The 24,685-nt window shown below is 50.0% G+C and overlaps 10 protein-coding genes across 10 annotated transcripts; 4 read left to right on the top strand and 6 right to left on the bottom strand.

Annotated features, from left to right (window-relative positions):
* Positions 1 to 928: 928 nt before the first annotated feature.
* On the bottom strand, positions 929 to 1,911 carry N7468_008150 (60S ribosomal protein uL2; the record flags this gene model as incomplete). The annotated part of the gene is made up of 4 exons (XM_058477446.1): positions 929 to 1,066; positions 1,126 to 1,425; positions 1,452 to 1,702; positions 1,863 to 1,911. 4 exons carry the CDS (start codon positions 1,909 to 1,911, stop codon positions 929 to 931), a joined length of 738 nt encoding a protein of 245 aa, XP_058327791.1.
* Positions 1,912 to 2,918: 1,007 nt separating this feature from the next.
* On the top strand, positions 2,919 to 5,122 carry N7468_008149 (uncharacterized protein; the record flags this gene model as incomplete). The annotated part of the gene is made up of 5 exons (XM_058477445.1): positions 2,919 to 3,110; positions 3,227 to 3,396; positions 3,533 to 3,644; positions 3,767 to 4,078; positions 4,130 to 5,122. The coding sequence occupies 5 exons, from the start codon at positions 2,919 to 2,921 to the stop codon at positions 5,120 to 5,122; spliced, it is 1,779 nt and encodes a 592-aa protein (XP_058327790.1).
* A 400-nt stretch (positions 5,123 to 5,522) lies between these two features.
* On the bottom strand, positions 5,523 to 6,244 carry N7468_008148 (DUF1770 domain-containing protein; the record flags this gene model as incomplete). Its single annotated transcript, XM_058477444.1, has 3 exons — positions 5,523 to 5,561; positions 5,641 to 5,832; positions 5,939 to 6,244. The coding sequence occupies 3 exons, from the start codon at positions 6,242 to 6,244 to the stop codon at positions 5,523 to 5,525; spliced, it is 537 nt and encodes a 178-aa protein (XP_058327789.1).
* Positions 6,245 to 6,492: 248 nt separating this feature from the next.
* N7468_008147 (adenosine kinase) lies at positions 6,493 to 7,862 on the top strand (the record flags this gene model as incomplete). Its single annotated transcript, XM_058477443.1, has 7 exons — positions 6,493 to 6,544; positions 6,613 to 6,628; positions 6,692 to 6,842; positions 6,896 to 7,327; positions 7,360 to 7,574; positions 7,637 to 7,750; positions 7,823 to 7,862. 7 exons carry the CDS (start codon positions 6,493 to 6,495, stop codon positions 7,860 to 7,862), a joined length of 1,020 nt encoding a protein of 339 aa, XP_058327788.1.
* A 1,122-nt stretch (positions 7,863 to 8,984) lies between these two features.
* On the bottom strand, positions 8,985 to 10,788 carry N7468_008146 (uncharacterized protein; the record flags this gene model as incomplete). Its single annotated transcript, XM_058477442.1, has 3 exons — positions 8,985 to 9,919; positions 9,982 to 10,601; positions 10,661 to 10,788. Coding segments are annotated over 3 exons (1,683 nt in total), but the record flags the coding sequence as incomplete, so codon positions are not given.
* A 381-nt stretch (positions 10,789 to 11,169) lies between these two features.
* N7468_008145 (uncharacterized protein) lies at positions 11,170 to 11,433 on the top strand (the record flags this gene model as incomplete). The annotated part of the gene is made up of 2 exons (XM_058477441.1): positions 11,170 to 11,244; positions 11,320 to 11,433. The coding sequence occupies 2 exons, from the start codon at positions 11,170 to 11,172 to the stop codon at positions 11,431 to 11,433; spliced, it is 189 nt and encodes a 62-aa protein (XP_058327786.1).
* An 822-nt stretch (positions 11,434 to 12,255) lies between these two features.
* N7468_008144 (NADAR family protein) lies at positions 12,256 to 13,029 on the bottom strand (the record flags this gene model as incomplete). The annotated part of the gene is made up of 3 exons (XM_058477440.1): positions 12,256 to 12,317; positions 12,434 to 12,819; positions 12,887 to 13,029. The coding sequence occupies 3 exons, from the start codon at positions 13,027 to 13,029 to the stop codon at positions 12,256 to 12,258; spliced, it is 591 nt and encodes a 196-aa protein (XP_058327785.1).
* A 1,681-nt stretch (positions 13,030 to 14,710) lies between these two features.
* Positions 14,711 to 17,561, bottom strand: N7468_008143 (uncharacterized protein; the record flags this gene model as incomplete). Its single annotated transcript, XM_058477439.1, has 5 exons — positions 14,711 to 16,893; positions 16,967 to 17,141; positions 17,206 to 17,332; positions 17,397 to 17,483; positions 17,533 to 17,561. The coding sequence occupies 5 exons, from the start codon at positions 17,559 to 17,561 to the stop codon at positions 14,711 to 14,713; spliced, it is 2,601 nt and encodes an 866-aa protein (XP_058327784.1).
* A 454-nt stretch (positions 17,562 to 18,015) lies between these two features.
* N7468_008142 (Zinc finger C2H2) lies at positions 18,016 to 18,873 on the top strand (the record flags this gene model as incomplete). Its single annotated transcript, XM_058477438.1, has 3 exons — positions 18,016 to 18,348; positions 18,416 to 18,505; positions 18,556 to 18,873. 3 exons carry the CDS (start codon positions 18,016 to 18,018, stop codon positions 18,871 to 18,873), a joined length of 741 nt encoding a protein of 246 aa, XP_058327783.1.
* Positions 18,874 to 19,898: 1,025 nt separating this feature from the next.
* N7468_008141 (uncharacterized protein) lies at positions 19,899 to 22,663 on the bottom strand (the record flags this gene model as incomplete). The annotated part of the gene is made up of 3 exons (XM_058477437.1): positions 19,899 to 22,356; positions 22,433 to 22,487; positions 22,540 to 22,663. 3 exons carry the CDS (start codon positions 22,661 to 22,663, stop codon positions 19,899 to 19,901), a joined length of 2,637 nt encoding a protein of 878 aa, XP_058327782.1.
* Between the last annotated feature and the right edge of the window lie 2,022 nt (positions 22,664 to 24,685).

The following is a 24,685-nucleotide window of genomic DNA, read 5'->3' as shown; positions in this document are numbered from 1 at the left end:
AAATTGAGGGCAGAAGTGTCCAAATCTTGTGGTCGGTCGATTATATATAGAGAGAATACCAGCAAAAAGCCGACCCACCAGTAGGGATAAAGTTAGAACCTTATAGCCACTACTAAAGATCAAAGACAACAGCAGGCGATCTAAAACCAACTCGAAAAGGCTTCGTCTATATTCGGTAAATTTGATGCCTAATTTTTGGCGCGGACTGTGCTTTAAATACTGGCTAGCGGTTGTCACGAACATGCGCCGTAGGAGTGCCGTCCATCATGAACTTGAGCCAATGGCAGCGGTAGCAACCTGACAGGGGCAGTCACGATGTTGGAGTAGTATTGTCGCGAAATTTCTGTGAATATGCATTGGGAAACTGCCAGCCAGACTGCGTACTATGATATGCCTTGGCATTGTATTCGTCACAATAGCGGAGATGTCGATCCCAAATACATCGATAGAATAAGTTCAATATATCAGACTTGGAATCAAGAAATTTTGAACACGAACATACAACACTACCACTGGCGATCTTTGGATTAAACTACCGTTCAACATGCTCTACCAAGAGTCCCATAGTACAAGTAACCCACGGGGCCTTTTGAGAAACCAAGAATTGGCTACTCCTCGGCATCCGACCATAGCTCTACGACAGCTGCTAGGTGGTAGCAGAACAAATGAAGTTAAAAGGTGTATCATTTCCAAGCCCCTAGGGCCTTTTTCGATTTTCAGTCCTGCCCTTAACATGAGGCCTACCCGGACCCCATTCCATCACCCCTTTTTTTCTGAACTTCAACAAAGGAAAAAGAAGGATGGTGGCCACAACCTTAATTCGCTAAGGGCGCATGGGACGCTTATCCGCATTCGCCTAAGTACATATGTCTCGTAGCAGAAGTCCATTTTCAACCCGTCACAAGAAAAACTCCGAAGATTAAAACCCTTAGTCCTTGGTCTTCTGGGTACCACGGAGCAGACCGGTACGGCGGGCAGCAATGAGACCGGCCTTTTGACCCTGGGCGGCGTAGCGGGAGATGGTAGAGGCCTTACCAATGTGCTGGTGGTTACCACCACCGTGAGGCTATAAAAGAAATCGTCAGGTTCATCAGTTCGATAAAGGTCAAATCAAGCGAAACTTACGTGATCGACGGGGTTCATGGCAACACCACGAGTCTTAGGCCAGGAGTTACGCTTGACAGCGAACTTGTGCTTGGCACGAGAAGCCTTGAGAAGGGGCTTGTCGGTACGGCCACCACCGGCGACGATACCAACCATACCACGGGAAGTGTCCTTGACAACCTTCTTGGCACCGGAGGGCAGCTTGATACGGGTCTTGCCCTCGTCGGGGTTGTGACCAATGACGGTCACGTAGTTACCGGAGGTACGGCCGAGCGCACCACGGTCACCGGCCTTCTCCTCGACGTTGGAGATGACGGTACCCTCGGGCATGGAGGCGAGGGAAGGACGTTGCCGACGGTCAGCTGGGCGTTCTTACCGGCGTAGATGAACTGGCCGGTGTACATGCCCTCGTTGGCGATGAAGGTCTCGGTGACCATCTTGAACTTGTAGGGGTGGCGGAACTGGACCTTGGCGAGGGGAGCACCACGGCCGGGATCGTGGATGATCTCCTTCACGACACCGCGGGTGTATCCATGACGCTCAGCGTAGTCGAGGGTACGGAACTGGGCGGGGGCCTTGTTCAAACGGGTGTGAGCCGCTGTGAAGGGGAAAAAAAAATCGATATCAGCAATCTAGTCCACCTGGTGAATTTCCATCCTGTTCTTTTATCCTTGAATCCTCCGTGCTACCCGTAGACACTGTGCCGACCCAAAGGAAAATCGAATCCAGGATGGAAGGATTGTTGCGATCGCACTCACTGAAAATGGAGCCACGGCCCTTTCTCTGGTTGCGGATGACACGACCCATGGCGGCTTGTCTGTATAAAGAAACCTGTAGTTAGTATCTTATAGAGTCGAAAGGCGTAGTGCCAAAAGCGCACAAGGGGTGGTGGGAAAAGTCGTACCTCGAATTGAAGGGCTTGTCGTGGAGAGATGAGAAATGTCGGAGACCGAACTGTGTGGGCTTTAGGGTGCGGTCGCTAACCAAACCGGATTCGGTTTAGCCGAAAACCAGCTGACATAATAATATCATGCCCTCACCACTCTAGAATTGACGTAGGGCGCTCCGACGTTCATTTAGGAGTTCTCTTGATCTTTAGACAATAGGAATTGCCAGAAGCTATTCCATAGTACTATTGGCATTGCATAGCACTTGAGTCTACTGTCTGACTCTTATGATGAACAAGTCTCTCTCTACATATTCATCCGTCATCTATGTGGGGAATCACATGACTTTCGTAAAACAGCCCTGAGGTGGCCATCATCCACTTACGTCCCCTTGGACCAGCGAACGTGCCCGTGCCTCCATGCGAAGATCCGCTCCTCACCGTGGATTCAAGATTTCTACTGCCCGATAATAGATTGGGAATTGAGAAGTCTGGTGTGCGCATCGATTCAAATGATGGCTGCCAAGCAATAAAGTCATGGTATAGGTAGATGAGTATGAAGAACTCGCAAATCTCCATCTATCCCATCAATTAGTGGGTGCATTCCTTACTTTTGCGTAATAAGAGTCTCGGAGTCCTTGATCATGTGCGTTTTCTCGATATGATAAGAGGGAATTGGTAGATAGGCGGACTCTAGCTGTATTACCTGTTGATATGCAGACGACAATGTATCTCAGTGTCTACTGGATTTTAAGAATCTTTCTAATGAACTTTCGAAGCAAATGAATGTAGAAGGCGCCTGAGCAAGAAATGCTGGTCGAGCTAGGAATCCATTAAATAATCAGGTCTGCGGGCCCGACGTGACGCTTCTTCCTGCGCGCGCGCGATCCAACTCTATCTCTCACATCTCTCCTCCAGCAAACACAACATGGCGCCCTCAGACTCAGATTTATCGTCGCTATCTTCAGCACCTCCAACAGATGACGAAGCCATGGCGCTCGATGAGCCCGAGCCTGTCGGTATTGCGAAGTACTTCAAGAAGGAGTCCGAGACTCCGCCGCCAAAGCGAGAGCCATCTCCGCCGCATGAATACGTTTTGGCCGATAACCCCAACATCGCAGTGAGTTTTTGTCTCGATCGAAAACAAAATTTCTCCAAAGACATAACAAACGGACACGTTCACGACGCGTCTGGGTTTATGTGGACACGAATGCTAAGCTGTTGCAATGTTTCTAGTTCATCGTGATGTTCCGCGCGCGTTTCGCCGAATCCTTCCCTCGCAGCGTTCCACACCTTGGACCACAGGATGTCGAAATAGGGGTCCAAGAGTCTCCTCCTGGTGAATATGTCGAGCGGTTGCTATGCGCATTATTAGGTCTGGTCTTGAACCGCAAGAAAGAAGTTGAGTATGTTCGCCACCCCTAACGCCGGCAAGTCGCCCCCAGGCAGAAGCGCGCGCTTTTGCTCGCTATTCGCCAATTGATAATAGAGATCATCGCTAATTGATCTTGTTGCATTTTCCAGACGTAATCACTACACCAGACCGCTGGAAGAAGCTATTTCTACCCACCAAACACAGTGGCCTAAGGCATGGGAAGGCAAGAACCCTCTCCACGGGGGTCGCACTTTCGCGACAATGTCACCTGAAGAACGCGTAAGCTCTGCTTTAACTCCATCATTGAAATGTGATTGAATCTGACACCGCGACTGTGCTATACAGCTCGAATTACTCCGATCTCTTATCCTTTGGTCTTCTCCTCTTCCGACGCAATTCAGGCCAAGATAAAGGAATCGTACAAGCAATCGCGCCATGACGATGACCTGAACCAGCCGCTTTCGGTTCAGCCGTGGGGCCGCGACAGTCTGAAACGGCGATACTGGCTTATCGAAGGCCAAGACGACACACATTTCAGGCTGTATCGGGAGAGCAACCCCGCTCTCAAGAACGTAACGTGGCGGAGTGTTGCTGGGAGCATACCGGAAATGCAGAATATCGCGGATAAGCTTCAGGAAGAGAAAGGTACCAATTCGAAGAAACTCTGTGAAAGAATCCGGCATGCTATTCCCCGGTTCGAGGCCTCTGAAGAAGTAAGCTTTCTTGTGCGCTCTCTTTTTGGCATTGATACTGACTTTTGGTAGAAACGGAAGCGCCGTGATTATCGCCTCGCACGGAAGGCTGCATTTGCTCGACCCGAACCGGGCTTTTCAATGTACGAGGGCCGTACTCGTGGGAAAAAGCTGAAGTATACCTACTCGGATGACGAAGACATTTTTTCTGACCGGGATGATCAGCCATCCCGACGCTCAACGCGCAACGCAGGGAATGCGCCAGCGGAAGCCCCGAGAACTCAGTTTACGGCGAGTGGGCGTCAAGTTCGGTCTCGCGCGGGTGGACTCTACGGAGAGGCATTGCTCAGTGGCCAAAGAGAGGATTCAGAAGAGGCCTATGGTGATGACGAAAGACCCCAGAGAGCTAGGACTTCTGTCAATGCTAACGGATATTCTGGATATGGGGATGATGACTTGGAAGACGAATCTGAAGCCCGCTCCAGTGGCAATGACAGTGGCAATGATTGGAACAGCGGTGACGAAGAGGATAACGATTTTGAAGGAGATGACGAGGGCGACAATGCCAGCGGGGATGAATCCATCATCCATGGTGAGCCCCAAAGCCTCGTGATCCAGCTTCGCTACGGCAAGGGAAATGAGTCCAATGCTCCAAAGCCACCTAGTGATGAGCCCCCGCCTGCTCAAGATGCCCCTATGAAGGAAGTCAGTCAGACAGAGGTTCCAACAAATACGTCTGCTCCGACCCTGCCAATCCCCTCCCAGTCAGCGTCTGCTTCTCTCCCGGCTGGGAACCTCACGCAGCTAAATCGGCCCGACTCAAACACTACCTCTTCTCATTTCTCCTCAGCGCCAGTGTCACAGCTTCTTAGCCAACAAGATGCTGTTCCGCGGACGACGGCGGCGTACCCGACACCCTCGGCCCCTTTGACGGCTTTTCCTACCGCCTCGGAAGACCCAAAGCCTGATCAACCAGCAAATGGCTGGACCGGCCATGCCACGGACGTTGGAAATGGATCAAGTGTCGAACTGCCTCAATCCCAGCCTCCGCCTAGTCACGGGTAGCATTCCAGAGGCTCTTTTCGGATGTGCGTGTTCTATATTTTCTAAGATGGGGTTTCCAATGACTTGCTCTAGGGGGAGTTACTAGGTTTACTACATGTATCAATTTAAGGCGCAATGGGTCCAAACAAGAGGTCAGAGGGTTGTACGGAACGAGTGCCAATTGCTGTATAACTGCGTGGCTTTCTAAGTTTAATTCGGAGTGGCTAATATGTTAATGGATACGATTATATGAAGGGTCCAGATGTCCTTGTGAGGAGAAGTCGAAATTTTGGGATATAAAACAGTACTCCAAGTGAAAACGCCTCAGATCAAACGCCAAATATGCAATGGTGCAGTGGGCACGACAGCGCTTTTATAGCCCAATAAGTCAGCATTAAACCCGCGGGCTAACCAAAGTTGCTTAGTCGGAGCCCGCATTGGAGAACTGATTTTGGTAGAACTGCAGAAACTCCAGTAGCGTTAGCGGCGCTGGTTTTACCAGACAAAACTGCTAAATCCAATATCAAATTGCGACTCACATCTTCAACCTGCTGCGTCAGCTTAGGACTTGAGGTCCACTTGGGCGGCAACTCCCAGTTGTTGACTCCATACCACCATCTGCGAAGCCGACTTCCGAGTGTCTGGCCGCTCAACGAAGCGTTGCGGTTCCAATGCCGCCAGCCGGCAAGTGCAAGGGTCCACAGAGTGCCTTGGAAGAGCGGAAGGAGCATCTAATAAGAGTTATTGGTTAATTAACCATCCATCGGGTCTCCAGGGCTTCACCACTGGAACGAATATATGATCGTCCGTTGGTGGAATATGATGTCAGCCGCGTACCTGGTCTCTCACGGTAATCCACGCCACTCGCCCCCAAGTGTCAGCATCCTTCAGACTGGCCAGGTAGCTCTGCTCGAAGCGCAGGTCGGGAAGCGCAGGCAGGGTTTGGCGCCGGCGTACAGGGCGAATCTGCCGGTCTTCGTCCACAATGTCTGTATCCAGACTCCCGGCGTCCGACGCCGGTGCGACAACCGGAATCTTCTCCGAGGCGGAGGTGGAAGGGTTCACATCATGGGCCGCCGATGGGTTCTGGTTGATTGAAGCGGTTTGAATGGTCTCGGCGACCTCGAGGATGGGGTCGGTCATGGTGATGGGGGCTGATGTGAAAGGTCTCGAGGTGTTGCAGACTGATGGGCAAGCAAGGAGGAAGTCCACCGCAGTAGAACAACTGCGGATGTGATTTGTCGAGATTCCCTCCCGGTGGAGCGTGAGTTTCCGCCCCGGCGCTTTTTTGCCAAACCCCTCCATCCTCCCACTTCTTCTGCTTCTCGCCCCAATTCCTTCTTTTTTCCCTCTTTCTTCTTCTTCTCTCGTCTTATAGTCGATTATTCACAATGGCTGCTACTCAAGGTTACCCTCTTTTGCTCCTGGAGAACCCTCTTCTCGGTAAGGCCGCTCGATCGATTGATAAGGATATACTGGATAGATTGCTGATCTTATTTATCTGTTTCTAGATATTCAGGCTCGTGGGTATGGCGATTCTCGAACATGAAGAGTTGGAAAGGCCACAATGGCTGACAGTTTTTATCACAGTGATGCTGCTCTGCTAGAGAAGTACGGGCTGAAGGACAATGATGCCATTCTTGCCGAGGAGAAGCACATGGGTCTCTATGAGGAGCTCATGGGCCGTGACGCGAAGCTGATTCCCGGTGGTGCTGCCCAGAACTCTGCCCGTGGTGCTCAGGTAAGTTCGTTGGATATTTCCGTTGCTATCACCAGGAATTGACCTCTCTCTAGTACATGCTTCCCGACAACTCCGTTGTCTACATTGGTTGCGTTGGCAAGGACAAGTACGCCGATATCCTCAAATCTACCTGTGAGCAGGCCGGTGTCAAGACAGAGTACCTTGTTGATGAGACCGAGCCCACTGGCAAGTGTGGCGTTGTCATTACTGGACACAACCGTAGTCTCTGCACCCACCTGGCTGCCGCCAACAACTACAAGCTTGAACACCTGAAGCAGCCCCACATCTGGGACCTTGTTGAGAAGGCCAAGTTTTTCTTCGTCGGTGGATTCCACTTGACTGTCTGCGTTCCTGCTATTAACGCCCTGGGCGAGGAGGCCGCTGCCAAGAACAAGCCTTTCGTGCTCTCCCTCTCTGCTCCTTTCATCCCTCAGTTCTTCAAGGAGCAGCTGGACAGTATTCTCCCCTCACTGACTACGTCATTGGTAACGAGACTGAGGCTATTGCCTACGCTCAGAGCCATGAGTGGGGCACCGAGGACATCGTTGAGATCGCCAAGAAGCTCGCTCTTCTCCCTAAGAAGAACACCCAGCGTTCTCGTGTTGCCATCATCACCCAGGGTACTGAGCCCACCATCGTTGCCATTGCCGACAAGGACAGCGGCGTTGTGGTGAAGCAATTCCCTGTCCGTGAGATCTCCAAGGATGCCATCACCGACACCAATGGTGCTGGGTAAGTAGTCATTGCTTTGATCTCTAGGTTCAAAACCAAATTGCTTACTCCATCATCTGTAGTGATGCCTTCGCCGGTGGTTTCCTTGCCGGTCTCGTCTCTGGCGACTCCCTGGAGGACTCCATTGACAAGGGCCAGTGGCTCGCCAGCAGGAGCATCCAGGAGCTTGGACCTTCGTAAGTTCCTACCAAGACGGGTAGAAGAACGGTAGAAATACATTCCTGTAATGCTAACTGATCATTCTCTAGTTACCCCTACCCAAGCAGACCTACTCTCGCTCCTGAATGACGACCAAAAAATAGAAATGATATAATTTTCAACACGATCACTTCCTACGTGGAAGATTGATGCATGTCTTCTTTGAAAGACTGAACGTGCATCGCCAAAACTGTGGATGATTCAACCCTCTATACCCAATTTTCTTTTTCAACGTGACTATTTCATAGCTAGCTCTAGGTCGCTGACATGACGTTAAGAAATGAGAGAACAGGCACTCAGTCCTGCACGACAAAATTTCCGTATATTGCTTAGGAAGGAGACCCGTTGTAGATCATGGACTCATCTGTAAAGATTTGAAAACATCTTGCCGACGGAACGGTAAATCATTTGACTGTAAGAACCTCATGGTTGTTGCGAGAAAAGTAAGTCTATTGGCATTAGACCTCAATAATCCCCGGATCTTTACAACTGCTAGTAGAAACTCTCGAATGCTCTTCTGTATGTTGGTGACTTCCGAGTTCGAACAGTCGGCTCAGGTTGTGTGTCAATTCTGCGGGATCACCTGGACATGCAGAAAGATGATGATGGGCGTAGGTGTCAACGATAGGAGGCATGTCTTGCTTTACCTCAAATGACAGAGGCAAAAGAAGCTGAAAGACTAGCCAGAAAAATAGCTTTTGTTTAAAAGTACGTTGCATTCTAGAAGTTACTGAACAGCCAAAGGCACCGTGAGTAGCTTTCTTGGAATGCTTCGGACCTCCAGTATCGGATGCGTGGACTTGTTCGCTTTATCACTGACACTCACTCGAGCCAAAATTAGCCCCCAGTGTTTTAATCGAGTCCTACAATTGAATGACGTCAAGAATGGGTTGCTAATTTTGTCAACGAGCGTTTAGCGTCCTTGGCGGCTAGAATTAGGCTTATCTATAAATAGGAGTATCTCAGGCCTAAAACGGCTTATATGTCATTTCCAAATATGGTAGGACAACTCTGAGTCATACAACCATGTCTACTAGAATAAGAGTTCCCTACCCTCCTGACAAGTCGGGTTTGCGTACTTGATCTCACCAGCTGCTGCTTCTCATCCAGCCATTTGGAGCTTCCGATATTCGACATCGCGCCGAATAATACGCATAAGGAGAATGCAAAAATCCCCCTTGATCCACATAAACAGCGACCCAGCCGGAGATTTCACAAGTATTCTTCCTCGCAAAAGTCATCGAAAATCCAGTTTTCTTGGATTCTTGCTTTTTCCTCTTCTGTTTCGGCAGCATCGAGAGCGTCTGCTTTCAGCTTTCTTTCGCTTTTTTTTGCCTCATCGTAGTTTTCTAGGGAAACCCAGCCCTCATGGCCAACCCCAATCGCTTCCCGACAAGCCTGGAATTGCTCGTCTGCTTCTGACTGTGCGCGTTCTAGCCGTAGATATTCCATCGCCTCGTCGTCTGAAAAAGAAATTGGACAAGGCTTTCTCGCATCTTGAGCAAAGCCTGCCCACTTCTTAGACAATGTAATCAAGTCGGCTGTCAACGTCGTATTGTCGCCCTCCCAAGGATCACTTGCATGATGGAAAAGCCGCTGTCTTAAGGTACTGAATTGGAGGGTCAGGGCCTCGTAATGCTCGGGATTCCTTTCTGCTGTCAGTTTGACATAAAAGTAGTGTATCTGACGCCTGCGCAGGAGTTCCGCTTGCTGGAATTGCTCTATTTCTTCGAGTTCATCGAAATCGGTCGGCAAAGTTGGTAATTGCAGCGACTCCGAGATCTCGTCGCCATAATTCTGTAGACTCTCTGGAATACCGCACTGCAAAAATAATGGCAGAACCGTACTGTGCTGCCAATCAATTAATCCCTTGACTTTCAGATCATCAGTGATGAATATGTTGTTAGGTTGAAGATCGGGATGCCGTATGGCTGGGCGATGAAGGGCCCGACAATCCTGTGGTATAAGGTAAGGTGCAATCTGAAGATATTTCTCTAGAGCTGCAGCATGTTCCTGGTGCGACTGAGGCTGGTAGTTGTATACCTCTCGGCGAAGACGCTGGAATGGCTGGAGAGGGCGCCCGAATTGCTCCAGGTAGGCAATCTCTTTTTTGGCACCGGCAGTAAGAACTGCTAAAAGATCTCGGTCTTCAGAGGGTTAGTTACCCAAGCATTTCAATGTCTCGTTCATCTTCCAGAAGTTCGCTTACAAGGTCCACGCTCAACCGACAAGTTAAGTCTTTTGCCATACCACGACCGCAGCGAAGTATCAGGACCGACACAGAAGCGATGGGAGGATCCTGGGCTTGGAACAGTGACACGGGAGTACTTATCTGGCAGATAATTGCAGTAATAGAGACTCCCACTTGCAGGAAACCGCAAGCTGAATAAACGAGACTCTAGCTGCACGATATTTGCGACTAATTCTCTTCTTTCCCGTTCAGACAAGGTATACCACACATCCGCTAAGTTTTTTCCTTGCACATACTCCATGAAGATGTACTCTGTACCCGCACTATTATCCGCAACGGCAGAGTAGTCAAAAACCTTCGGTACTGGGATCCCATGAAGACGAAGAAAATCCAAAGTTGCGACTTCACTCGCGACCAATAGGAATTTGGGCTCGGTAGCTGGATACGGAATCCGCGCAACAAGTTGCGAGCCATCTCTCATGGTGATCAGGAAACTTCGATTGAAGCCTCCTTCGGCGAGTTTCTTGAATTCGATCACATCCGCTGCTTTCTGCTGAACAGCTAGGGCAGCAAGGCGCTTAAGTTCAGAGATGTTGAAAACTCGTCTTCTCTCGCGATGCCTCAGATTCTCATTATAGCTGTCATCATATCAGCAGAGCAGTTGAACATGGGTGGCTTGTCTAAGCCTGCAACGTACATCCATCGTCCAGACGTGTACTCGAATAAATCACAAGGCTCAAGCGATTTCTGGAATGTCGAAACAGGACGAGCAAGTATCAGTTCTATCCAGGGGATGAATGTGCGTGAAGAGAGAGTATGGGGAGGTGCTCCAAACAGACGTTTAGCCATAGCTTCATCGCGAGAAAGAAGTAGCACGGAGGTAGGGCATGACCGGGAACGGACTTTACGTCCTAACGCGCTCGGGGTCGCGCCCGGGCGTCAGCGAAGTGTATTAGGTAATGACTGCAGGCCAAGGAGTTAACTTGTAGGTTCCTCTCCTAGTAAATCCTCCGCGTGGGCTAAGATTGTTTCGTTGGTTTCAGATAGGGGGATTCTCTGGCTTTGAAAGCAGAAACCTTACCCTGAACATGCTCACAGTGGGCAGCAAGGGCTTGTGCTTCCGCTTCATGTGCTAAAGACCGAAGAGCTGGTTTGCGAAAACTGTATCTACATAATCTATCAGGCCTCCATGATATCACCTGCTTCATGTCAATGAGTCTGGAATGTGATAAGAGAGTTGGGGTTGGGGCTGGTCGTCACTGGGCGGGCGACGTTCCACCAGTGTACATTTAGGGCGGTGCTTTACCTCCGTTCCGCAGTACAACAGACGCTATTATAGCTGAAGAATTTTTTTAGCCCAGCTACTTCAGCACTGTGGAAAGTAACCGGGCCCTAAGTCCGCTTGAATCATGGATGATGCTTCTATTTATCGTTTGGAAGAGGTCTCGCAGATGTGCGACGACAGACTAGTCTCAGAAACATCATATTCCAAAACTTGAATCCGACTGGGGAACGCTCTGCTGGGCTAAAAGCTTCTTTCAAACGCAATCGAAGATACTTTGCGGATCCAGATCAAGGGTTCGATATCTTGCCTACATCGGTATAAACATTGTTGGTGCGAAGGAAGAAAGCGTGGAAGGCCACTTTCGGCATGTACGCTCAAATTCAAGATCGACAAATTCGCAGAATTCTAGGTACGGGCTCAATTGAGGAGTAGTTCAATATAGCTTGACATGATCAACCAAGTTTCTCAAACTGTTTGCTCTTGAAACGAAGGGTCCTCCAGGATTTGTCCCACTGCTGCTCTTGCTGATGGCTCAAGATACAATAGCTTCCCAGCGATTAGTCCTAGCCCTGATGTAGCATCTCTTGTCAGGTCAGGGTTGTGCGGGCCTCCGAAGTACACTTCCAGACATTCCTGTATATCTTCGTCTCTTGACCCTTCTTTCGTCTTATCCAGAGCCTCTTGCCATCTTTTAGGTAGGTCTTCTCTTGCCGCCTCGCACATCTGCTTGATGAGAATGGGAGGCGTTAGCAAGAAAGGATCAAATGGTGGCTGGCCCACAAAAAGTTCAAAAAGCTGCATCCATATCAGTTCACTGCCGTGGGGTACTCGACCTGGTCATTTATCTCGCTTACAACTCATACTCAGTATATCAGCACGATAATCAATGCGATCTTTCAAAAGATCCTCTGCTGCCCTCCCAGGTAATGGAGTGTGTTTTTTGATGTTCTCGTGCAGCTAACAGCTGAATAGCATGCGTTTCGCAAGGAAAATAAAGAGTTCCGAAGTTATTCAGAATTCGTGGCGGTGAAATGCGCAATCTTGGTCTGCTTGAGGGCATTATAGAAGTCTGCTTGCTTAGCAGGTGTCATCCTTTCGTTATCATCCCCAAGCATGGCAATTCAACTTGTACATAAGTGGAAATGGAATAAGCCAGCATCGCTGCTGATCATCTTCAATTCTCACCCGAGATCTCCCTGGCTAGTCTATCCCTAGCCTCCATGAGCGCTTTCCCTAGAAGATTCAATCCCCACCTGTGTCTTTGGGCACCGGCATCCTTGGCCGCAAACCCCACGCCCCATATGCGGTCTCTGGGACTGGCTTCGACCAGTTCCCGCTTCCCCGTTGCCAGGATCTTCTGCCTCAGGTCCTCATTCTGTGAGAATTTGAGATAGCTGGCCTCAACAACAATCGCGAACCGATGTTCCTCCCATCCCTCGTCCGTGAAGTTGGGAATCTTCCGGCCTAGGCTGCGAAGAGTCCTCGGATGGGTTTTCCACCCCGTGCGCAACTCCTCGGTGATGGGATGGTCGGGCCCAGCGAAAAGTAGTGCTTTGCGATGCATCATGTATCTTTCCAAGCCGTCAGTTTAGTTCGAGGGAACATGAAGACCAGGAAAGAAAATTGGGGCCTATGTACTGTTCTGCATTTGCATATGTGAATGTCTGCCCCTCGTGTTCCCACGAGAACGAGGAAGGCCACCACTGTCCGAAATGCCCGTTTTCTTCTGCTGGCTTCCAGAAGTAGACCGGGTTGCTGGTATCTAGTTGCAAGTTTACCATTTCGAAATTTGGCGTTCCTTTGACGAGAGTTCCAGTTTTTTGCTTAGGTTTCGACGGGGAGCGAGAATAGTCTTGGTCACTGAGAAGGGAGAGACTGATTTGCTTATTTGAAGGGCTGACTCAAAATCAAGGTGAACGCCCGGGCGGCTCTGCGCAGATTATGGGCTGTTGTGTTGCGGGAGATGTGATAGCCCCAGGCAGCAGCGCGGTTTATATCCATTCAGGAATATGACTAGTACATGACTCACAGAACATTCAAAGTTCAGCAACCAGTTGCTTAAGCGAAACAGCTTCAAGGTCAATGCTGGAGAAACCGAGTGGCTGCTTGAGGCTTAAGATACTAAGCCAGGCTTGGCAGAGGCGCATGAGGCGGAGCGTTCAGAAGTGCTTGAATCTACCTGAGCGCCGCGGTTAAAAATACCTGAATGGAGCATTTACATGCTTCATCACCTTGCATGGTGACCGCATGATGACCCCCTCTTGATGCACATCTAGCCTCTAGTACTTCGCAGCTCTATTCTGCCATCCAGCGGCAAACTGAAAAGATAGGGGGGTGTCGGAGGATGAGCGTCAGAAATCTAAACAAGTCATTCTTGAAAACCCGATGAGCACTGCCTCATCCGAACACGGTCGACTCATTATGGCTTCTGTCCAGTCTGGAAGGTTATATATATCTCTAAAGTAGTTCCAAATGTGCGTAGGCATAATCACGACCATTGATCTATACATGTCGACTCTGTTACCTAGTTCCTAATTGGCCTCAGTTCAAGTCTTGGACAGGGGAGGCTTCAGTGCCTCTGGGCAAGGACGATTCAGGTTGTGTTTACTTAAGTACGTTCGACTGGTAGTATGCCGACAATTTTTCAAAGGCTAGGTCTAGTTCAGGCTGGTCGATCATTTCGAATCCAGACAGCCGGGCACTGCGAATAAACCAGGGCGTAGAGAATGGAATTTCCATATCATCTGCATGCCGGAATCCAGCACATAATGATCAAGTCTTCTAGTAAAGAAATGATCTCAACCGGTCCTTCACCTAAACATCTGGGAAAGAAATCCATACGACTGGGGATTTTCAGGGCATTTTGATCATAGACAAAGTTCATTTCGCATGAAAACGCAGGAAATTCAAAGGGGGAATGAATGAAAGCACAAGAAAGACAAAAACAATGTAGACGCCCATACGGGCAGAGCCAAGGCTTCTACATAGTCCACCTCCTTTTTCTGCGGTTGAAGTGGAGCGTGCGTACCCGCCTATGACCGCCACACGACAGGGCAAGAACGAGGAGAGGTATGCCACAGGGGGAAAGGGGGGATGTTCAAAGCGATCGGGGGTGAGACGACGAGAGTAGACTCAAGTCTATCTGCTATCTTTATTCTCATGGGAACTCCCCATCCAGGCAAGAGGATCTGAGGTTCAAATTCTATACAAGATACAAATGATGCCTTGAGGCAAGTATCTGAGGCTGGACGAACCAAGGAAACCGCCAGGGCTCTTCCAGGATACAGAATTGACAAGATCATTGCCCAGGGCGAGATAGCTCGCCAAATCCTGAAAGCGGAGAGAAGCCGGGTTCTCGGGGGGGGGCTATCACAGAATCCCGTTCAGCAAATAAAGGACCGGACGTATGGAACCCCACATTATGCAGATCATACGTGCAAACCCAAGCCAGTGGAAGGAATATCAACCGCCTTGTCCACAAGGGGGCGTCTGTCCAATTGCGCCAAGGTGAGAAGCCTTGCGAGGTCCAAGTCCAGGGGGGTGCTTTGCCACACCCGATGCCACGCTGCTTGCAATGAAAGCATCGTTGGCCCATGTTTGGTTTGGCACAGCACTCGACATCGGTTGGCCAGAGGCCTCGTGAGAAGTGTAACTAAATCGATTGAGCTGATCACGATCCCATGAGTGAGCAGGTGGAGGCTGCATGGCAGACGAGTTCGAAGAGTACATCCAAGGGGGAGGGGTGACATTTGGATCAAACGAGTTCGCGAGAGGAGTCTGGCCCATCAAGCTATGCCGTATGGGCTCGTTAGGAATCTGTCCTTGGGATGGAGATAGATCAGGCCCACGCAGATTGACACCGCTCGTGGAGGGCAATGGAGGCTTGGGACCCAGACCGGGTGGGGTTCTGGGTGAGGTAATATCCCTCAATGGATTAGGCGAAGAGGTATTCCAGATGTTGGGGATGTTGGGGATGTTGGGGATGCTGGGCAGAGTTGGCATTGGGCTGTATGATTGGGAAAGCGTCATGCGCAATGATTCTGCCGCGGCCATGGAGGGCGGTCCCAGCCCAGGGGGAGCCACGGGAGTACTACGCGGGTTGATGCTCTCTTCAGGGTAGGAATAATCCTGAGGGCTCCGCCGAATCTGGGCAGAAGGTGTGGGTATATCGCCGGTGTCATTCAGGAACGCGAATTGGTCGGGGATGCTGGGTGGATTTTCGTATGTATCCGATTCGACCAGCCGCTCAACACCTTCCACAATGCGATTCATATTTGCGGACATGGACGCAGATGCAGACTGGGAGCCATCAAAGACACTGCAATTTTCACCAGTCGAAGCCGGTTCTTGGCTCACTGGCGGGAAGTCTTCCCTTCCGATATTTGCGACTGAGAGCGTGTCCTGTCGGATATGAGGACTGGAGAAGATCTGAGTCGGCAGCCCGTCCTCTTGATAGATGAATATCTTTTTGTCTTCATCATCCACAAGTACAACGGGAATCTTGTTGCTGACGACCAGATCAAGGCCATCAATCACAAACTCGCGGATTCGATAGAGCATCTCCATGTTTGGGTGATTCCGTTCCACCTCAGGATCATCCATGCGAGGCTTCAGCTTCTCGTCAGAAGAGAAGTATCGCCGAACGGTTGCCTCTTGATCAAGAGGTGCAAATCCCAAACTTTCCTCGTCTTCTTCAAGAAGATAATCGACTTCCGGAAGATGCAAAATATCGAAAGTCGAGGCTAGAAGCGTCAAAGTACCCGCGTATATCTTCCAGAATTCCTGAATTTGAATAGCGAGAGCCGAGTCTTTCTCTTCTTTCTCTGCAACTAACAGGCCGCTGGTAGTCAGCAGCCAGGAGCTGTAATGACGAAGAGCAGGCAGAATTCGACGAGCGACGACCGTCACCTTGTCCGGATACCCGTTGGCGTCTTTGTTATTCGGATCCTCTCCGGCGAAGCGCTCCAGTTCAACCAAAAGGATTTGCAGCAGGGTGAAGAAGGTTTTGACATTGATACGCTGGAAGAAGACGCATGCATTGGAGACCGACTCCTTGGCTGAACGGACTCGAGCGAAGGCTTCCGCAGCGACATTGACGAGGCAAAACTTTGTGAGCATGCCTTCCAGAGATCTTTCTCTGATATCAACGGCAAGTTGACTCATGACCTCACTTTCCAGCTCATCGTGCTCGGGGAAATCATTGCCCTTGTAACATTGCGCGTGGAGGTAGACAAACCACGGAGCCAGAGCTCTCCCAGGGATCCCAGCATCTTCGGGACGAATCAGCTCCCGTTTGGCCCATGCGCTCATGACTTTGCGAAATTCAATTTCCAAGTTTCCCTTGGCTGAGGGATGGGGCTCCTGCGCAGATAAAGCGCGATAGAGGTGGTACGTAGCCCGGAAATGGTTCCCATCAGCAAGGGCGATAACCGCTTGTTGATTATGCGATGCACCAGACGCCGGGTATATCACAGCCGCCAAATCATAGTATCCAATAGCAGGCCCCCAATTGCGATCTTTGATGACTAGCTCTGTTTCGCGGTAACGGGAGAGATCGCCCAGTCGGATCAGAGTTGAGTGGCATGATAGGAGAATTCGCTTGCGTAGATCCGGTGATGGAGTCGTGGAGGGCTGCGCGGCCAGATCTTGAGAAAAAAAAAATATAAGTCAGTTTTCATCGCCAAATCCGGAATTATCGAATAGTCGATCGGCACTCACTCTCGAAGCTGAATTTGCGCGCGACTTTCTCCAGTTCCACAATCCCTCCAAAGTGGGACGATAGGTGCTGGATATAGCCGCGGTAAAAGCGTTGGCTCGTTTTGATAAAATCCAGATAGTGCCGTTCTAGCTTTCGTTTCTCGACCGGTTTTCTTTTCGCATTTTCTTCGCGGTACTATCGCAATTCCAACAGGTCAGTCACCGGGACACAGACGTTCCCGGGAGCGAACGGGACTCACGCGAGAAAGCTGCTTGCGAAACCGAATGTTGAGCTTCAAATGGGCATCCCATAATCGGCCCTCCACGTCAGTTTCCCGGGCGGCATCAAAATCGAGGAGGATAGCACTTTGGCATACGGACCGATACCTATTGTCGGAAGAAAGTCAAGGTTAGCGCCAGCCTTCGGCGCACGGAATATGGGGAGACAAACTCATTCAAGAAGTGCGAGATCTCTGCGAAGGTTGGTTCCTTATCGTTGAGGCAGCGCGTGAGTTCGCGTTCGATATTCAGCGCTCTCCTGCGAGGGGCATTAGATCAGTCTCGTGTGTTCCTTTGAATGAACTCACTGCCAGGCATCCTGGAACGAGGCCGCCATCATGGGGATGAGCCCGTAGACCCGAGCTCGCCCTGATTAGCAGACAGCAAGCGAGAGGTCGAGCGAAGACGGGCAAGCCATCAGTCCGGTGGTAAGTGCGTGGTGGAGGAGGGAATCGATATCAAGAAAATGGAGTAAAGCGCGGAATCTCGCCCCTGGGACGGCGTCTATTGGTGGATGTGGGTGGGGCCTTTCATAAAAGCACAAAATTACATACTCAGCTGCGCCTTCTTTCTGTTCCCTTGTGGCTTCCTCAACTGGAAGGTGTACAGGTTTATATCCGGCTACACAATGTTTCTTGCCTCTTTCCCTCCATGAACTTCATGTCGGCATATCCACATACCCCCCCATGTTTGATTGGTGGGTAGTTTCACCCTCTTCCCTTGGTGCCCTACTGCACGAACCCCCGCCAAGTGGATCGATCACATCACGACGAGCGCCCAACAACCGCAACATGTCTAAACGTTTTCGGAGCAACTCAGCTACCCTTCCTGAGTCTGACCAGCGATCAAGGTCCTCTTCCGAGCTCACGACTCCACCCCCAGACCGGACCAAGATCCTACGGGATAACCTGCCGGTCTCACCGGTGATGCAATGCTCCCTTCCACCTCATGAATTACTTTCGTTTGCGTCTTACGACGCCTACGAGGTCCATTATCTCCAGGTCCATGTCAATCGCTGTTCCCAGTGTGGCAGGAACTTCCCCACGGGCCATTTTCTCAATTTACATATCGAAGAAAACCACGACCCTCTTGTGGCAGCACTAAAAGAGCGTGGAGAGAAGACCGTAAGTACCCAGACGCTATGACGACTACATAATCTAGTGAATTCAATCACGCTTACATATATATCAGTATAGCTGTTTTGTCGAGACATGTGAGAAGAAATGCTCGACGCCTCAGAAACGAAGGCTGCACCTGATCGACAGGCACCTGTTTCCTCGGGTATGAACTAATCTTCAAGCCCTTGACTAATGAAATTACTGACTCTTTAGTCATACAACTTTTATATCGTTAATGATGGAATTGATAAGCAGACTTCCTTACTCAGATCAATGGATAGTGATAAACGCCGCCGTCGTATCTCTGCTGCTTCTATATCATCAATTCAAGATGGAGGAGCACGGCGGCGAATCTCGGTGTCTCAACACTCTTTCCCCCTGGCAATGGGTCAAAGTCCCATGCCACAGACAAATAAAGATGACCCAGACGATATGGATATAGACGGCCTAGAGAAATCTATGTCGGCTCTCCGATTCGTGCCTGCTAGTGTCACAAGGAACAAGATAAAAGCGCCTCCAAGGCCTTCATGAGATTATGAAAGGACACCGTAACGATCAGCGATACTAGAATATCTATTGAAGGGCATTAAGGACTACAAGGCTTTATGCCCGCGTCAAGTTGCAGGTCTGATGTCAAGAAGCAAGTTCTGGAGCGTTGGACGCAATCTTCTTGCGCCGTCTCTCCAGCGCCCTTGCCCGATCCCTTGACTTCATGCCCTTATACTTCTTCTCCAAAACCTGCTTCTTGAGATCAGACCTCTTCAAGGCCTGGTACCTTGTTAGAGCCATTGGTTGCCAGTTGGTAAGAAAAGGCAATGTACAGCATAGATCTCATTAGGGGTGGTAGTATTACGGTATTCATAATAATATACGGTAGGTGAAAAATAGTGTAGGGTCTTGGTGACTTTCGATAGTGGCAGTTCTAAGAAAGTTAGCACATGGGGAGTAGATAGAACTAGAGCAAGATCGACTAGATAGTATCTCAAAGAGTAATTAAATGTCAGATATACAGCCTTCCCGAGGTCGGCCATGTATCCTGTAACTGTGCACTTGGACGATTTCTCCGGTTGAAGTTGGCAATTGAGATCCTCGTAATCGAGGATTCTTTTATGAGGACCAGGAATTGCAATTCTGCAAAGACTGTTTCAATCGTTTCAATTCATTGAACAGATGCTAGGGTATCAACCGAAACTCGAACATCTCGGTGAACGCAGCATCGGGTATAGACAGCAATCACAAGTGACGAGTCATAATATATACTAAAAGGCCTTGAGGTCTTAGATCTCCTTCAAAATAATCCCACCCAGCATATGCAGAACTCCGCTCAAAACCAGCACCGTAGAAAGTAAGTGCGAACAAGGCTCCTAACAAGAAAGATCATCACTCAGTCAAGGCCCTCAGTGAAGTTGCAAGGCTGCAATATTGCGTTTCCAAAACCCCCTTCCAACCATAGAACCTGGATCCATTTTCCAATATGAATTTTCACCAACAAGAAAAGAAAACGAGATATAAAAGGAATAAGAAACGGGTATAATGCGAACAGCCCTGAAAAGCAATCAACCTTCCAGGAGGTCTGCATAGGCGTCCAAGCTTGACCCGACCAGATCCACAATGGCCCAGCTTGTGTTGCCTTTGAACGTCCTAGCCCATACACGGACGATAGCCACACTGAGCTGACGCACCTTGAATGGATTCGCTATGAAATCCATATCGGGTGCTCCGGGTGGATCAACAGCCATTTCGGTCTCATCCATCATGCTCTTGATCCATAATAAGAGCTTTCGCTCATGATCTGACAGGCGCTGCTCTGGCTGCGTTGCAGGTATAGCAAGTAACCAGCGACTGAGCAGGAATGCACACTCCAAACTGCAAAGCGAGTGCTGGATACTCCAGAAGAAAGAATGGGTGCGGGCCACGAAATCGATTCCTAGACGTACCGGGATCGAGAGAGCGTGCGCTGAATGCAGTAAAGCCATGATCAGCCGCGGGCTACGGACGATAGGCGGTGATTCGGCCAGTGCCCCTGCGATCTGCGTTGGGTCCTGGGTTATGAGATGCCGACAAGGGCCCAAGTCGACGTGCAGACGGATATACGCAAGACCTAATAGGGCAGTCGACGTGAATGCGATAGGGCCTGCTGGGTTCTGAGGATCGATACTGGATTCGGGGGTGCGTTTCCACAACGCTTTCCAGGCACTCAGCGAGTTGTCTAGAGCATTAAGGTCTTCTTGTCGCAAACTAGTACCCTGTAAATTGGGCGCTGACAGGCATAGTTGCCTAGCGAAGAATATCTGCTGGATGATGGCGTGGATTAAGATGTAATTTCCAAGCGGAGAGATTGGGGCGGACGGGAGAGAGGTAGAGGATTTCAGGAATAGTCGAGCAAAGGCTTCTTGGAAAGACACGTCGAATCCTTGACGATTGCGATATATTCGTCGCCATTGGGCAGCGTTGCTTGCTTTCCAGAGATCATGAGAGCAGGGCATGTTCAATTTCAGCTCTCCGTTGAGAATTAACGGCGGGATGTTGTACATGATTGAATGAAGATTGAAGAAACAGTAAACAATCATCTTGATTCTCCGGTTCCCCTCTCGGCGAACCCATTCTTCCCATGTCATGTGCTCTGGGTTTTGGGGCACTTCAGTCAAGCCATGTTCTCGCACGAGTCTTGCCAAAGTGCTTTGTAGTGAGAGAATTTCCCGCAATAGCTCCGGGTGTCTCTCCCAGGAGGCAAACACGGTCAAAAGTAAGAAAGTCTGAATGACCTCCATGTGAGCATCTGAGTCATCTGGTGTGTAAATAGATGGATTAACTGGAGGATTGGGCATATGGTGTGATTGAAAGGGGCTACCAGCAGATATCATGGAAGAACTTCGGGAATTGTGTTGCCCTGCTGATGGAGGAGAGATATGATTCCATGAAGGTTGAGCCACTTGGCGGCTGTCTCTTCGGCGGAGGCGTTCCAATAAGACAGCCTTTGCGGCATGAAACAGCTCGATTCCTCGGCCATTTTCAAAGCGATAGTGAGATCCAGCAGCCGCAGTTGCCAGAGTAAGCTCTGGGGAACATCTGGCTATAGATAATGTAGGAACGTGGACAAAAGGCAGATGCTCGTTCAAGCCATTAATATAACCGGCAAAGAAACGAGACAGGGCATGTCGCGACGGCGGAACGAATCCCTTTGGGAGAACAAAAGAGAATTCCTCCAATTTCGAAACGAATATTTGTCGATCGGTGTTAGTGATGTCCCACGCTGGTCGCGTACCTTCATCAGATAACCCAATGCGATCCTCGATCTCATGCGACTCGGGTTGCAGAGAGGGTAGCCGAGACCCGAAATTGGAAAACGATGGCGGTTCATCTGGCGCGCCACGTGGATCACCCAGAAGATCCCCCCCTAATCTTGCGGATACAGGCGTGTCTCTTATTTGAGGTTTAGTTTCCATGGCCGGCATGCCCGGCGGTAACATCGGATCCTCTACGGACGAAAATACCCCAGAATCCCAATCCGACGAAAGGCCTACACTTTCTAAGAAGACCGTGAAATCTTGAACTGGGTCACCCAAGTCTGTTAGATCCAAGAACGAGGGCTCCACACCATAGTTGTCGGTGATTGCTCTCTCTGGTGCAGGAAGTGATTGGGAAGGTGTGCCGATGGAATGGGGCGCCTTCCGAATCGATTCGAGACTCTCTTGTTGACCTTCTAGGGCAACATGGCTCGCTGCATGAGACAATAAATTCAGATCATATCCCCAGGACGGATTGAAATGCGGGGTGTCGACAATTGACGGTGGTTGGACCTGTACCTCGGGAGCCGGCGGAGGAACTTGAGTGTGGACGGGGATCGCATCGGCTAACTCAAGCATGCGCGACTCATGATGGGAAGGCTGAATTATCGTCGACTGGAGTGGAATTCCATGCTGACTGTTGTCGTTGCCATTATGGGTGCGGTTTTCGCGACTGGCAGCGCTCTCGGCGGGGTGGACCAAACGTTCATGTCGCACTAAAAGGTCACTGCGGTTACATGATGTTAGCGATCGTTCGGGAGGAACAATTGCAGCAGGCGGCACTTCAACGATTCAGCAATTACCTTCGGGCGAAAGACTTGGAGCAGATGTCACACGAAAAGGGCTTCTCCTTTGTATCTGTTGTCCTACATTAGTAGGGGCCATTAGACACGAGTCGGGGTTACTCAACGGGTGCGGAGATGGCGTTGGAGATGCTCCAAGCGAGCGAAGGTTCTACTGCAGTACTCGCATTCGAGAGACTTTCGGTGAGCGGTGGCCTTCTTCTTGAGTTTGGCCGCTTTATCGTCATCCATATTTGAGGGGGAGTTGGGGTTCCAGCTGAATGGGGCTAAGAGAGGGGAAGAATTTGTGGCCCTCAGGGAAACTAAGCGGGGAAAATTGAACTGTGGGGGTTTTACGCTTCCGGGTGAGGGGGTTTACCCGTCACGTGGGCTCGATGCTGCGATTCTCCAGTCAGTCGAAAGTCATCGACTGCCATTGATTCGCAGCAGAGTTGGAGATGGGAAGAAGCACAAAGCAGTCCTGCATGAAAGGCCTGGTTGAGCCCAAAGACGGGCCCCAGAACGAGCATATGCACGATCGTCCCCACCAGTGCGGAGAGGCCCAACAAAGCCGGACTTTATGACTTTACTGGGAAGTAGAGTGGCTTTCGGACTTTCTCCCCTCCTTTTCTATTCCATGGGATGGTTTGAGGGGAAGAAGACGGTGCCCACGATATCTGATTCGATATTCTCCATGAGATGTTGTCCGTCATGGGCGAACTTCGGGCATTCGTATATTTTCCACTGTAGCATCCACAATCCTATTCTCGAAACTGTTTTTGAAGCTTGATTTCAAGCTCATTAAATCACTCTGACTATCGATGTATGCTCATTCCGGCTATCAGTGATTAGAAACAGAGAGCCGCTGGCTGAGCTTTTCGAACGTCCAAGGATGGGCCCTACAGTGTTTTGAAGTACAAGCTTAGGAAGCAGCAATGAGGACTTGAAAGCAACCCTAGGAGGATACTACATAAGGTTGAAGCATCCACTAGCAGATGGCGAATCGACATGATGATCAACGCAAGTTTAGCTACTATTACTAGCAAACCTCTATACTTTATTCTAGCGGGCTAGTCTCTCTGGCTCTATCTAGGCCCAAACAGCAGCGCGTCGTTGTGTATTGGCCTTTTTCCACTAGTACCACCATATCGAGAGTAAGCCGAGACAACAATTGCAAATCTGAATGACTCAAGTCTTTCACACATCGCATCCACCGTGACGTGGCCAGCTTGAGCTGGAGGCGACTACTAGTACTACCAGCAGATACCTTAGTTTGTCAAGTACGCGTCCTCCAGGTCTCACATCGGGCTAACTAGCTACTTCTAGGAGTTCCGTTTTAGGTCCCAAGTCTCGTCTCAGTATTTATCTATACCATCTGTTCGAAGATGCATTCCCTTATGATCAGTGTTCGGCAGGGACCGCGTTCTTGGCAGCAGTGAACAGCGGACGCCAACGTACCCACGATTGTTTCGATAATTGGATTGCACCAACAATGAAGGTCAATTCGAGCCGATTAAGCCATCATGCAGATTCCAAATAAGCGGGGTCTACTTTCTAATATACTGGTACTCCGTATTCTGCCACCCTTAAATTGGGAGCCGACGCATTCATTAGCAGAGACCGGCTCGACTCGGATAGCCTCGTTTCAGGGCTCAGAGCCGCCGTTTCACTAAAACCCGCTTCTCGCCGCTGGTGGACAGCACATAAGAAACCAGACTTACTCAAAAGTCTCAATAGTTCAGCTAGATGGGAAAGTGGCCCAATAGCTCTAGCCACGGCCTTGCTCTATTACTGAAACTCTCAATTTAAGAAAGAAGGGGGCCCGGTGTATAGTTGCGTAGATTAAGCTCACGATAAGGAGGAGCAAGGGGGTGGTGAGACATGACCGCTCGCTAGTGGTACCTTCCTGAGGACTTTTCAAAACGCGTGCGAGGCTCGGAAAAGCCCCTTGACACGGATACACCGGATGCACGGTCTGTGTTCCCTTCACTCCTCTGGATTCTGTTTGTATACCCTATTGTGCTGGTCCTCGGTGGAGTATCCGTCTTCGATAAACGCCCGATCCAGAACTGCGCTAATAGTGGTTCCGCCCGATCTCACCCCAAAAACCCCAGGCCTTCCAGCCATTTCGCTCCTCATTCCAATCCAGCCTGGGCGCGCGATCAAGGCTTCATTGTATTCAGCGTGCAAGCAAGGTTAGTCCTCTCTTTACCGGGTGGCTTCATTGTTAAAATGCCGCCTTCCACGTCAAGGAGTGGCCATCTGATCTCATAG

This window comes from Penicillium chermesinum (genome assembly GCF_028974085.1).
Source record: "Penicillium chermesinum strain IBT 19713 chromosome Unknown utg000006l:1.0-2335141.0:1.0-2336784.0, whole genome shotgun sequence".
NCBI lineage: Eukaryota > Fungi > Ascomycota > Eurotiomycetes > Eurotiales > Aspergillaceae > Penicillium > Penicillium chermesinum.
This window is presented reverse-complemented; position numbering and strand designations above follow the sequence as displayed.